Source organism: Elgaria multicarinata, chromosome 2, assembly GCF_023053635.1.
Source record: "Elgaria multicarinata webbii isolate HBS135686 ecotype San Diego chromosome 2, rElgMul1.1.pri, whole genome shotgun sequence".
NCBI classification, from domain to species: domain Eukaryota; kingdom Metazoa; phylum Chordata; class Lepidosauria; order Squamata; family Anguidae; genus Elgaria; species Elgaria multicarinata.
The window spans coordinates 67,450,750-67,465,198 of NC_086172.1; the positions used below are offsets into that span (position 1 = coordinate 67,450,750).

General features: G+C 42.3%; 1 protein-coding gene across 2 annotated transcripts in view; it reads left to right on the forward strand.

The window, feature by feature from the left end:
- MYLK (myosin light chain kinase) overlaps positions 1–14,449 on the forward strand; it is a 226,823-nt gene that overhangs the window by 187,290 nt on the left and 25,084 nt on the right. For both annotated transcript variants that reach the window (XM_063116671.1, XM_063116672.1), the window contains 2 exons: positions 4,193–4,346; positions 10,171–10,473. In XM_063116671.1, the coding sequence (XP_062972741.1) occupies positions 4,193–4,346; positions 10,171–10,473 (457 nt within the window). The remainder of the gene's footprint in view (positions 1–4,192; positions 4,347–10,170; positions 10,474–14,449) is intronic.

The window sequence follows — 14,449 nt, forward strand, 5'->3', positions numbered from 1 at the left end:
TGACTTTTTGTCCCATCCCACGCTGGTGTGGAGGCAGCCAAACTTCAGCTTGTAGATCTTGGGTAAAGACCATAAAGCCAGACATATGCTTAGGCTGTTGTTGTTTCACTTTTAGGATCAAAGAGAGAGGGTTGTTTGTTTGTTTGCTGCACTTAGAAGTATACTTGTCATTAGTTGCTCTTGCTTTTGTGTGTGGGAGACGTTTAAAAATGTCTCTGGTATGTTGTTGTTATTGCTGTTACCAGTTCCAATATTTTCAAGAAATATGCCTTCATTTCCTTCATCTCTTAGTAGTTCTTTTGAATAGAGAAAAAAAAATCAATTGTAATTATCGCTGCCTAGATAGTTAACCTGAGAGACCACCATGCTTTGGCCATTTGAGCAGAGTGGCAAGTACAGGGATGTTAGTCGTTCTTTTGTGCCACTGTATCATGTCTGGTGTATGGAAAAGTCTCTTAGATTTTTCTTTGACTGAGCAGAAATCAAACCTAAATAGGATATAGCTGGAGATGGGAATAGGAGTAATAAAAAAAACATTTTCGGACAGTAATGGGACTGGGATTCTAGGTCTAGGAACTAGGAATGGAACACCTGGGGATTAGTGCTAGAAAGGGGCTTTCCCTCTTGTGGTACCCACCTTCTGGAGCTTCCTGCCTTGGGAATCCTTTTTGGCCCCTTCGCTGGTGATATTTTGCTTTCTTTTAGGCAAAAAAGCTCCTTTGGCTTGCATATTGGTTAATGACTTTGCTGACTCTCTTCTTTTGGATAATGATTGTGGTTTTGTCGAGACTTTATTCGCTACTCATTATATAACTTTTTAATTTGTTTTAATATTGTGTTTTTATTTTATTTTTTGTTTATCTTGGCCACATTGAGTGGTTCAGTTTAAACATGAAAGGCAGGATATAAATATTTGTAATCAATCAATCAATCAATACAGGTACGAAATCAGAAGGCAGCTCTTAGGCAGCAATAGGTCAATATGCCTTCTATTTGCCTGGGTGGCTCTTGTTGAGTCCTAGCTCATGGCAGATCAACAATACCAGCAGATCAGATCTAGTACCCTTTATATCAGCGGTTCCCAACCTTTTTGGCACCAGGGACCGGTTTTGTGGAAGACAATTTTTCCACAGACCAGGGTGTGTGTGTGTGTTGAGGAGATGGTTTTGGGAAGCCCCCCCTGCCCCCCCCTCCAGCATCCTGGCTTCACTTTGGCTGGGTGGATGCCCAGCTGAAGTGAAACCAGGACGCTGGGGTGGGGTGGGCGGCTTCGGAACGGCGTGCCTGGAAGTCGCTCTCCCAGAGCGGCTTCTGGCCAGGCGCGCCATTCCGAAACCACCCCACCCCACCCCAGCGTCCTGGTTTCACTTCAGCTGGGCAGGCGAGATGGCGCCCCGTGCCCAGGTACGCTGGGGTGGGGGGGTGAAAGCAGCTCACCTGCGTGGCCCGGTTCCTAACAGGCTACGGACGGGTACCGGTCCATGGCCCGGGGGTTGGGGACCCCTGCTTTATATAACCACAATGCTTCCGGTAGCCTTGAGACCCCAACAATCTGCTGTGTTAAGTGGCAAGCTCAAAATGTTGAACTCCTGCCTCAGCGTCATTTTCAAGGTTTTCCAGGATCTGGTGATCTTGCCACATGTTGGTACATTCAAGACCAGCTCAACATACCACAATTAACTAGGAAAAAGAAATCCACTGATGAGGAGTTCACCGTACAAAAGGGGTTTTATATTTATAGCATCATTCCCTGATAACAGTCTGGGAATGGTGTATGATGCAGATGTTTAGGTTTCTTCGGTTGCACCGAACTACGGCTGGATTTCATAGCCTGGGATGTGTATTAAGGTTTGATGAGCACTAGTAAGTGAACTGAAAGGACATGATAAAGTCAAAATAATGCCTATTGAGAATTAAAATGCACAGCTTCCCTTCTCTTCTAAGATATTGTGATTTTATTACTAGTCCTTGCAGGATCAGCTACATGAGGCTGGCTTTTGCAGTCTTTTCCAAAATTGACTTTGTAACTTAAACCTCCATGATTATTTTATTGTCTCAAGATGTATAACAGGACAAGCCAAACTAAATAGTCCTCTATTTTAATGAAACTCTGTGGATGAGCTGGAGAAACTCTTATCTAACAGGAAGTGGGGGTGGGGGAAGGGAAGGGAAGGAGGTCCATGACATTACTATCTGTTTTCCCATGTAGAACACACTGTGCCTTTTCCCCCGAGTTAGAATGAAGTATCTGTCCTTTTGCTGATGTCTTGACCAAACTTCATGAAAATCCAGTTCTAAGCATTCTTAACATTTAGTGTGGTTCTCGTCTGCAAAGAGAAGCGGTTCAAAGTATGTTTTGCACTGCAAAACGTGATTTCATTGCTCTCAGAATGGGTAGATCTTAATCTCTTTTGTTTTTGTTTAAGTTCAGTTTTATTTACTCTGCCCAGTTTGGAAAATTGAAGCAGCTGCTATGTGTTTTTTTATTTAACCAGCAGCTGAAAGCATTAGACCAGCCTTCTCCAACATGGCACCCTTCAGACTGGCTGAACTACAATTCCCATCATCCATAACCATTAGGGCACCAGGTTGGGAAAGGTTTCCACAGACTGTTTTTTAAAGGCAATTCTGCTTATTTTTATTCTGTGCTGTTTTTTCCCCTGCTATGAGAGTAATATGAGAGTACAGCATTTGTACATCCATGGTTTACTCAATAGTTAGAGCTGCTACTTATGGCCATAGTACACTGATCGGTTCTCCCATCAAGCATAATTGCCGCATGAAGTGTGCCAGCCTTGAATATGTGCTTTTCTTTATAGATGCTCTCGCATCTGCAACAGTGGAGTTCAAGGCAGTGTCCAATAGGACGCTGCGCCTCCACCCATTCTGTTCTGCGAGTGGCACCTACCGCTTGTGCTGTGGAGCAACCTAGAAATGAATGGAAAAGCATTTCTGGAATGGGACAGGCCAGCGGGGCTCACATAAGGAAGCTCAGCTGACCTGTCCCAATCCAGAAATTACCGTTTCCGCTCGTTTCGGGGTTTCTTGTACGCAGTGTTACATCTCTGTGGCACAAGCTGTGGCTCAAGAATTTGCAACGGAATTGGAGGGAGAGGCTGCTTGTGGGGGGTGCCCTGTTGGAAACTTCCTACAGTTCAAAGCCTGGGAAGGCTGGTGATTCTAACTATAAAACCCCCAAAGTTACTTTCAATTCTGGAGAGGTGAGAGGTAAACCCAGTTTTAAAGTAATAAGTGATCAAGGCCTAAAGGAGCTGTGTGGGTACCCCTTTTCCTTTTCTCACCTTTCCGCAAATTATATTGGAAACTGTCATTGGGCTTGGCATGTCTGCCCATTTCTCCCACCGCTCTTTACTGCTCACAGAAGCATGTGCCATTGTGCCAGCATCTAGGGATCTCTTCTTCTTTTTTGTAATGCTGGATATTGAAGATTTTCTCAATGTGAGTTCAACATCCATTGTAAAGGGAGGTTATGTGTTCAAAGAGATATGAAATCTCTCAGTTGGGAGTTTCGTTACTACACAGGGAAGGAGAAAGCACATGTGTCTCATGTCCACCCCAGAATCCTAATCATAGAGCTGGAGGGGTGGAGAAATAAAATCCGTAAGACTTCATGAAGGAGTAGATACTGTTATTGTGACATTAACAAAACCTCTGTTTACTTTACTTAAAAGAATTTATGAAGTTAAGTCTTGTAAATGACATTGTCAATATGTTTCAGTGAGCAAACTATTACATATTAATTAGGATTAATTTTGACTGTACTGGACTGAAATGGGCCTTCGGTTTTCTAAATATTAGGTATTATTTTATATATTATTTGTATTTATGGTTAGTCTTGTTTTTTGCTGGCTGTAATTAATTTCTGAAATGCTGAACGTATCAGGTTGGATGGCCAAACCAATTCATCATTGTACACAGTTTCCTAATTGTAATGATTTCTAGTTAATGGGTTGGGAGCCAACATGTAACATGTCAGGAGCTTCTTGACTGCAGCTCTGAGTAACTAGAAGTGGGGCAAATATAATAGGATCTTAAGACATAAGACAGATTGGTGGGTCCAGCCAACCATACTTTCCCCCATTTTAATATGTTCTGTTTGGCAAGTCCTGGTTTACTTTTTTAGTTCAAGTTTTCAGAATACCTATCTTAATCTACCCATTTAATTTGGCAGATTCAAGAGAATGAACACATCAAAATAGAGAATGGTGAGAACAGCAGTAAGCTAACTATCTCCTCCACGAAGCAGGAACATTGTGGATGTTATACTTTAGTTGTAGAAAACAAGGTGGGCAGCAGACAGTCCCAGGTTAACCTCACCGTTGTAGGTAAGTGCACTGGATTATGACTTAATTTTTGTCTTCCATGTTGCAGTTTATATCCTGGTTTGGATCACAAAAGCTTTTAGGTTTCAGGTTACAGAATATAATTTTATAAATGAGCTTACAAGAAAGCAAATAAATAATTTGGAAAATGCTAATTAGCAAATGAAGCAAGTTCTCAATTAAGAAAGCAGAATAATGTCTTCTACTTACAAACATATTTGCATATTAACTTGAAGATGGAGTGTAGAATTGGCCTGAACTTGCTGAAATAAAAGCTTTACAAAGCTTTTTGTTTTTTTTCGCAACAATGGCTTGTGCAAGAACAGTTAGAATAATCTATCTTTAGCAAACAGCTGAACCAAATTTTGATTTATAGGCATTAATGTCTTGTGTGCTTGACAGAAAATCCAACTTTAGCATCCTGTAAGCCTTTCCTGACAGGCTCTCACTAGTTTTTAGGTCAGGCTCAGGACAGCCAAGTGAGGAGGTCGCACAAGCTTTAAGATAGGATATAATGTGACTATGACAAAGGGAATATGCATGCCAGTCAACTCTCCACAGTTTAAACCTATCATATTTGTGATCTTGCAAGATCTTTATGCAATGTGGTTCAGTGGCCTGGGGTGTAAGTGTGTTCTGTATAAAAATAGAGTGGGGAAAGGTTACCCCACCACCAATACCAGCTTAGCTACATTGATGGTGCTATATAAATAAATAAATAATAGACAAAGAGAATATAGTGCTTTTTAACTAGTTCTGACACGGTAAAGGGATTTGAGTACTCCAGGGATCCTGCTGCATCAGAACTGCAGGCAGGTGTCTTGCAGATGCCTTCCATTAGCATGCAGGACTGTTATATAAAAAGTAACAACACTGTTAAATCCGTACATGAGATCACTCATATAAGGGAATTCCTCCTTTGAGAGGGTTTCTCTCGGGGATATTTCCAGTTATCTAATGTTGCTGCCCTGCAGTGGCCTAACATAGAAGATATCTGGCTGCACATGTAGTCAACAATTGTAAATGGCTCCCATAGGATAATGAATACTGTGAACTGCTATGGCCATGACAAAGAGCAGGATAAACAGGAAGCACAAATGCCTCATTCTGTTTATTTCCACACTTTTCCGTCTTGTCTGCTGGAACTGTTCCTGCATCAGTACCTTGCACAACTCCCCATGGCAAACTCCACAGGGTGTTGTGGTCAATTATTTCCTGAGAGTGCTTTTAAAAAGACCCATCGCCCCAAGAGCTCCGCCATTCTCATTTTGTACAGTGCACCCAAGACGTGAATGAGGTTTCCAAGTTTGCACACCCCACCACTGTCAGATTAGGGGTGTCTGCTGGGAATGCCGTGCCTTAGGAGGAACCAATACCAAGAAGCCAAGAGACAGGAAGTTCAAGGCACTTGCACTCTCTGCTGTTTCCCCTACCACCAATTTCCTGTCACATCAGAAATCTCTCCCAAGTGGTGTATGGGTGGGTTTTCTCCTGCTATTTTGGAGTAACTCAGCAACCCTCTACCTACAGTTCTGTACATGGTCTTCATTTATTGTGGGACAACTCTTTAGAACCATCGAAAGCAGTCCCAGGGTACACACATTTGTTCTTAGGGTAGAATGTTGCAAGGATAAATTCCTGGAGGAGAAAGCTATCAATGGCTAGTAGTAGATGGCTATGTGCTACCTCCAGTTGAGGCACAGTATCAGAGGCAGTAAGCCTATATACACCAGTTGCTGTGGAAAATGGGTGGTAGAGTGCTATTGCATCTGTGTACTGCTTGTGGGTTACTGGTCGGCAGCTGGTTGGCCACTATGTGAACAGAATGCTGGAGTAGATGGACCCTTGGTCCGATCCAGCAGGGCTCTTCTTATATTTTTAAGATATATATATATATATATATATATATATATATATATATATATGTATGTATGTACAAGAAAGACTACCTTGAGCTGTCAATGGTGCAATTATGCCCTAAAACGAAAGAAGAAGGGAAACAAAGCGGGGTGTGTAAATAAATGGTTAAAATTGTACAAGAAGGACAGAGAAAACAAATTTCTTAAGTATACGTAGCATTTTGTATTTGAGAAAAGGCACTTCAACAATGTAGTGGCATGCTAAAGAATCTTAATTTCCCCATCACTGTTTTGTTTGTTTGTTTAATGGTTCACAATGGCATCAGGAACTATAGTCCCACTCCCAGCTGCTAATGGGTGACTTTTTTTTAACCCATCAGGCTACTGAGTGAGGGTGGGAAGCAACGCCTTCACTCTTATTTGGCTTCATGCTGATATGAAGTAATCAGAGTGAGGGCAATGCTCCCTGCTCTCATTCTGGAGCCTACTGCAGGGAAAATAACACACAGGAGCTCTCAGAGAGAATTAAATGTAGAACCAAAGTTCACTGGGCTCAGAATATTGAGGGAAGATGTTATTTTATGAGCGGAAAGTTCTGTTTACTGTAGAACTTGATAGCTATATAAAGATATATCCTACGTTTCTATTAAAAACAAGACTTGCCCATTTCCTCTTTTCTAGGTCCATGTTTATGCCCAAGATAGAATTCATTAGCATCCATATGGAATTATGCCTTTAAATTCAAGCCCTTTCCTCTATTGGAAATAGAAGCTGTAGTGTGTGTGTGTGTGTATGTGTGTGTGTGTATTTTCCAGTGAAAGCAGAGCGGTTTACAGTGACCTCTAAGCCCTGAGAGCGGTAATGTAGAGTTCAGTTATGGCCTTTTATGGTTTCATTTTTCTCCCACAGATGAATCTCAAGTGCAGCCTTTGCCAGCAATGTCGGCATGGACATCGTCCAACAGGCTTTAGCAGTATATTAAATACCTTCTCTGGCTAAACAGCCTAGCCCATGGAAAGGAATTAATTGTTGCTTTATGTCTGCTCTTCATCTGGCAGGGGAATATCACAATAGCTAATAATAGTGTGGAATGGTAATATGATAACTCCCATTAAAAAGTAGCCAAGGTATCTAGAGAGAACTACCTGGAGGAGGAGGAGGCTGCTTCCTTTCTGAAACAGCTCTTGCATCCTGGCTGTGTGTCTTTGAATGGAGGGCACCCTTTGAGCAATCATGGCAGTCCGGACTTTGACGTTGTAAGTTATACAACAGCTAATGCAGCAAACTTTCTGCTAGCTTGTTTTGAAAAAGAGCATATATAAGGGAAACGCCGCTAGCCACATTACAGATGTCCAAAAATACTACATTAACTGTATTCCTGCCCCTCCTCCATTCCTGTGACACACAAGCAGCATTTCAATTTATCTGAGACAGTTTAAGCGTGCAAATAGGCAATGTGGCACGCCACGCCTGGGACTGCCACCTCCAGAATGCACATGGGTTCAGTTGCATGAAAAGGGCCCTGGTAGCCAAAGCTCTGCTGTTAACATGCACAGCGAGTGCATCAAAGAGGGAGCTTTAAAGCCTTGTCTGCTCTCCGACAAATGCAGAGAGGTTTCAGTAAGACGATCCCTCCAAACAAACAATTCTCCATGTTTAAGGTGGTACAGTCCCATTTCTGTGTTTGAATCAGCTAAATAAGCACTGATACTTTAAGATTGCTGGATATGTTTTCTGTCATTGATACTTTTTGATTCATACTGAGGTTGTGGCTTGGAGACCACACAGGAAATTAATTATGGTACATTGGGAACGCATGCGGCTGTTTATTTGGAAAGGGGGAACACAACATAAAAATGAAGTATGGGATTGGCACGATATAGACCCTTCAGTGTGAAATCCAGTATGAAAGTTTACTTAGGCCTTTAGGCCATGGTGACTTTTAGAAACTGCCAGAGTCAACTTAAATTTTCCTGAAGGAGATGGATGTAGACCTAATATAACAGCCTTTCCTAACCTGGTGCCCTCCAGTTGTTTTGGACTACAGCTCCCAGCATTCCTGACCACTGTCCGTGCTGTCTACGGCTGATGGTAATTGAAGTCTAAAACATCAGGAGGGCACCAGGTTGGGGAAGGCTGTAATGTAGTGTCTTAGGGAAGGGGACAGGCTTTGCTCTGCTGAATCACAGTTTTCTTTCTTTTAGGAAGGGGGCATAGCTCTGTTTCTTCCCTGGAAGCAGCAACTAGGGAAGGGTGGAACCTACAGCCTATAAAGGAGATTCTCCCTGGAAACGGGAAAGAGTGAAAGAACAGATGCAAGCGGGTGTTTTCTGGCCAGCAATGCAGGGAATCTGATTTTTGCTTTGGAAACGTCTAGAAGTTAAACTAAAAAACATGATGCCCTCCATAGCCATTTTTTAAAAATTTTCAAGAAAGGGCCAAGTCCCCAGACCCAGATGTCTACCTTCTTGCCCATAGTCAACCAGATTGGTATTTTAAGGTGCCTGGCATGATCAGGCAAATGTTTGGGATGACCGGGTCCGGAGGACCTACAATGGTTGACACCAGTCACCATCATTCCCCCCTATATATATTACTAGGGTAGTGAGCGTGCTGAAAAGCAAAGTGCTGTCAAAGCCTGCAGCCACCTGCTATCTTCTTTTCACCAAAACTCCTCTTGGCTCTGCAATGTTTCGGTGCAGAGGCATTTTGGAGAAAAGAAGATGGTGAGTGGTGCACAGAGTATGTGCACCACCCTAATAAAAAATATTACAAAAAGAGAAAGGTACCCCTGCCTGTTGCCACCTGGTAAGTTTATTTGGAGGGTCAGCAGGGTGGTGCGGGGCCCCGAGAGGGCATCATGGCAAGTTGAAGCAGGCCGTGGGTGTTGTCTTCCCCTGTTCAGGTGCTGAAAATAGATTTTAAATGACTCTGCACACTGAAAACTAAAACTGGTGGGAAAATGTGCCATGAGATTCAGAAGAACTGTGAAATTATCCATGAGATTTTAAAAGTATCGGGTTTCATCCAAAATAGATACATTATTATTCAATACAAATATTATGAATACAAACATCATTTATGCTATGTTTATAACATGCCCAAATTAGTTGTTTTGGAGACTGTTTACGCAGTTTCTCAATACAAAATTGAATAAGCAAATGCCACTTCTGATTATGCTTGGCCAGCCTTTGTCTTCCTTACTTAGCAGGAACCTTTTTTTTTTAGTTTTAACATCAGTTAACAGATTAACAATTAAACTGTAGTCCTGCACCACTTACTTGGAAGCCAGTTCCGCCGAAGTCAGTGGTGGTTGGGGGTTCATTAACGTGAACATGAGAAGAGCCCTGCTGGATCAGACCAATGGCCCATCAAGTCTAGCATCTTGCATCCCGCAGTGGCCAAACAGTTGCTTCTGGGAAACCCACAAGGAGGATAAGAAGTCTTCCATTGTTGTTGCTCCCAACAGCTGGTATTTAGTGGCATACTACTACTCAACTGGGAGGTTTCCATCAGTATTAGCCATTGATAAACCTCTCCTCATTCATATGGTCCATGGCATTTGCCACGGATTATTCGTCATCCCTTAGTTTATGGGTTGAGCTTGTGTGCTTCCATCTGCTTTGCATTGAATTGACTTGAGCCCAGAGTAGCAGCTGCTGCTTAAAAACAACCAACCAGCTTTACATCTGTAAGTAAAACTGTAGTCGCACAACACTAAACTTTCACACAACCATTTCAGTTCATGAGAGCACAGCTAAATGTCCAATTAAAACTTAAACAAACAAAAAAACACAGCAGTATGCCTGCATGGTCACAAAAGTTTGTATAATTGAGCTATTACTTAGTAGATACGCTTAGGATTGTAACTTTACTAATGGTAGATTTACTAGCTTTAGCAAAATGTAGGGATTTCCCACAGATTTGCCGACATTTAATATGGGCATTTAACACATTTCTCTCTGCAGATAAACCTGATCCTCCAGCAGGAACGCCTTGTGCATCAGACATCAGGAGCTCTTCCCTTACCCTCTCATGGTATGGCTCCTCGTACGATGGTGGAAGTGCAGTGCAATCCTACACGGTGGAAATATGGAACACAGCGGACAAAAAATGGACAGATCTCACTACTTGCCGTAGCACTTCTTACAACGTTCAGGACCTGCTGGCTGACAGGGAGTACAAATTCCGGGTACGAGCTGCTAATGTGTATGGGATAAGTGAGCCGAGTCACGAATCGATGTTAGTAAAAGTAGGAGACAAGCAAGAAGGTAAGGTTTTTTGCCACATGTATATTATGATTAAATATGTTGGCCATTTGGCCTCCAGTTGAGAGGTTTTAAGGGTAGCTATTGCTTGATATGCCAGCTTAGATACACACGCATGAAAGCAGAGCCCTGACGTTATGGCTTCTCTTCACAGTTCAGGTACTTGGAACGTCCAGGCTTTTTTGTGTGTGTGTGAAACATTGGGAGACCAAGAATCAGTGTGTGTGCATGTATGTGCACGCTTGTGTGCATGTGTAAGAGAAAGAAAGAGAGAATACTTTTTAATGAGCTTTGGTGCCTTGGAAAGACTTGTGATAGGAAAGACTTGAGATGGTTGCTAACATTCTACTATTGCTCAGTGGTGTAGTAGAGAAGAGCTGGTAGTTCAAACATTAGCTTAGCCATGAGTTTATTATGTAACTCTTTTTTTAGTGCAGTTCTTGCAAATTTCTTACCTGTTTGTGGTACGCTGTCCAGATGTCTTCCCTTGAATTCGTGCTTCCATTGCAGGGATACTGCGTATTGTTCATGTGTCAAAGGCACATAACAAATGTTATCTGCGCTGAAATTGTGTTGGGTGAAACAATTCCTCTATTTCATGATTTTTTAAAAATTCTCAGAACTGCACACTCCTAAGCATGTTTGCTCAGGATTCCAGTGGAACTTGCTCCTTATTGTAGCGTGCCTAGGATTGGAACCTAAGCTATTTTAAAAATAGGAAAAAGGTAAGCCAGGCTCCCTCTGCTATGGACCACTCTTAATACAGAAGCACGTGTATCCTTAAAAGGGGAGGGAAGGAAATACTACCAAAATGATCTTTTCACCCTCTCTCCTTCAACTGTGTTCCTGCCTTTTGTGAATATTTTGGGTGAATGTGTTTTATTTTGTTCAAAAATAGCAAGGTGCCTTTTAGGCACTCTCCCCTTAGAACACTTTTTGTGGCAGTAAGTTTTTGTGAGGCCTGAGCCCACTTCATCATAGTCCACAAAGGCTTATACTACAATAAATCTGGTCTCCGTTAGAGGGCCATGAAACACAGAGAACTTCAGTTACTGGGCGGTATAAAAATGTAATAAATAAATAAATAAATAAACACAGCAAAGAGACAGGGTAATACAGTGACCACTGTGGAAATGATTTTATTCATTTCTGTGAAAGTTGTACAGTCATGGTCTGCATCACTGGAGCACACATCCAGTGACACAATACACATGCAGCTTTTTATAATAACACAGCAGTAGATTGACACTTACGGGGGTACTTATTCTCTCAGCAACGTCCTAGTTATTTAAGAGAACTTCCTATTCCACCTCCCTCCTATTTTTCTGGAGATTTAATGCACTTGCCCTTCCGAGCACAGATTAAGTCCGGTGGCTAAAAGCAGGAGAGAATCACCTGAAGTAAGTCGCTCCCCGACCCACTTCCATTATGTGGAGAAGTAGGCATGGTGCTATGGATGTTGGGTTGGATGGATATGGAAAAGCCCTATAGGTTAACAACACAATTACCGTAAATACTCAGGACAGGGAGTGGCCTAAGACTTCATGGTCTGCATGGCAACCATGAGTCTGTCCCAGTTAATATCTGGCCCCACTCATTCGGCAGGGCATACTTTCAATCTGGCCTTGGGATGATGGTGAACTGGGGGTGGAGGAACTTTCTATAGTTCCGTTGTTGTGGACAGATTGCTACCTGGTGGGTGTTTAGTCTTGCTGGACTTGGAGCCTCTGCAGGTCTGGGGTGGGGCAATGGTTGCCCCAGGAGACTGATGAATTCAGATGGCTCTTGGGGATTTTTCTGTCATTTCAGCAGTTGATTCTGTCAAAGCCCTGGTTGATCTCTGGAATGGAGAAATGGCCTGGGCGGTTGACATGATCACTCCTGAGCGTCCTCTCCCATGGAGTGGAGCCAAATGAGACTTCTGGCTCTCCAGATGCTGCAGCCCATGAAGTGATTGGGACTTTGACTAGAGTGACATTGGCAGAAAACTGAATGAACAAAGGCTAGAGCTCATTTTAAAACCTACTCTGTGGCAATGAAGGCAGCAAAGAAATTGTACTGCTTCGCTACCATTGCATCTGCACAGAGTTGCGCAGCAGAGCTTTTGGGGGTGTTGTTAAGGGAGTGGATGAGGGCAAACAAATTGAAGCTTAATCCAGACAAGACAGAGGTGTTCCTGGTTAGTCGAAAGGCAGATCGAGGAACAGTGATCCAAGCTGTGCTGAGTGGGGTTACACTCCCCCTGAAGACTCAGGAGTGCAGTGTGGCTGTACTCCTGGACTTGGCCCTGAATCTGGATGCCCAGGTTATGGTGGTGGCCAGGAGAGCATTTGTACTGCTGAGGCCAACTGCACCTGTTCCTATAGATGTCTGATCTGCACACAGTCACACATGCCTTAGTTACATCCTCTTTGTTTGGACTACTCTACGTGGGGCTGCCTTCAAAAACTGTTCAGAAACTTCAGCTGGTCCAGAATGTTGCAGTTAGACTGTTAACTAGGACTTGGTACAGGGAGCCTGTGACTCCTTTGTTACAACAGCTTCACTGGCTACCAGTCTTTTACCAGGAAAAATGTGAAGTGCTGATTATGACCTATAAAGCCCTATATGGCTTGAGATCAGGCTCCCGGAAAAAACACCTTCTCTCATACAAACCTGCCCACATCTTAAGATATTCAGGAGGGGCCCTTCTTTTGAAACAGCCAGAGGCACATTTGGTGGCAATGCGAGAAAGGGCCTTCATGGTGGCCACTCCTAGGCTGTGGAACTCCTTCCCAAGGGACGCTAGGTTTGCACTTTCTCTGCTGTCCGTCCATTGGCAGGCAAGGACCTTTTTATTCAAGCACATTATTGGCATGTAAGGAGGTCTGCTATTTTTATTCTGTTATTGCTGTGTTTTTAATTATGTTTCAATGCATTTGTTTTATTATTGGTTTAATTAAGTTTTATTTATGATTGTAACTCACCTTTAGTGTCATTTTTCTTGGGAGAAGGTAGGGGTGCTAATCAAATCAAATAAATTAATCAATGCTATGTATATTATTTTGCTATAATGCTTCTCATTCATCCTGACAAATTTTCTAAATGATAAGAATAGAAAGACCATTAATCATATGATACTCACACACATATTCCAACCAAGGAGTAAAAGGGACCTTGTGAACTTCTTGCTACTAGTTTGAGTAGAGTTATTCTTAGCAGCCTTGAATAGCACTGAAAAGTCTAGCCTATGTTGTTTTTCAAAAAGAGAGCAAGGTGTCCTCAACTGCCCAAGTTTGTTACATTTAGTCCACAAGAAACGGATTATGTGTTCCAATTCCTGTTCCTGTTTTTAAGTACATTCTATGCATAGCACTTTGTAGGTTTAACTGACTCCATCATTAACCACAAAGGGTTCGTAATATTTATTATCTTAAGAGTAAAATAACAGTGCAATAGTTCAAAGCTATTTGGTATTAATAATGGCAGCTCCTACATGTTCATAGGATTCATCCAGTTTTAGTTAATTGAGGATTTCACTGGCAGGACATTTCACTGAAGGTCAGAATGCTTCTCTCTTAATGTACAGTGAAACTAACTTATTATGTTCCATCCATAAAAGATGATAGAGGAGCCGAAAAGTGCCAGCTGTTTAGACAGAACTGCCTGTTGCGAAGAACAATGTTCCTGTGCTGCAATGCCCCCTTTCTATCACTGGAGGAAGAACATCTTTTGGTCTAATTCTCCCAAATGCTGTAGTTTACAGCGGAATATGTTGACAAAATGAAACATATTTATAATAAATGTGAATATATTAAGCTTGCTCGTTGATCCTGCAGAAGTCCCCCAGGCATTTCTGTAGTTTGCATCCAGCAGTTCTTTGCTGGTCATACATTATGGTTTTGCTTGATTGCAATCTGTGAAGTTTGAGATCTTCAGTTGCTATTTAAGAATTTTTTGGGGTGTGGATTATGTTTCTTTACTCAACACTGAAATTAGA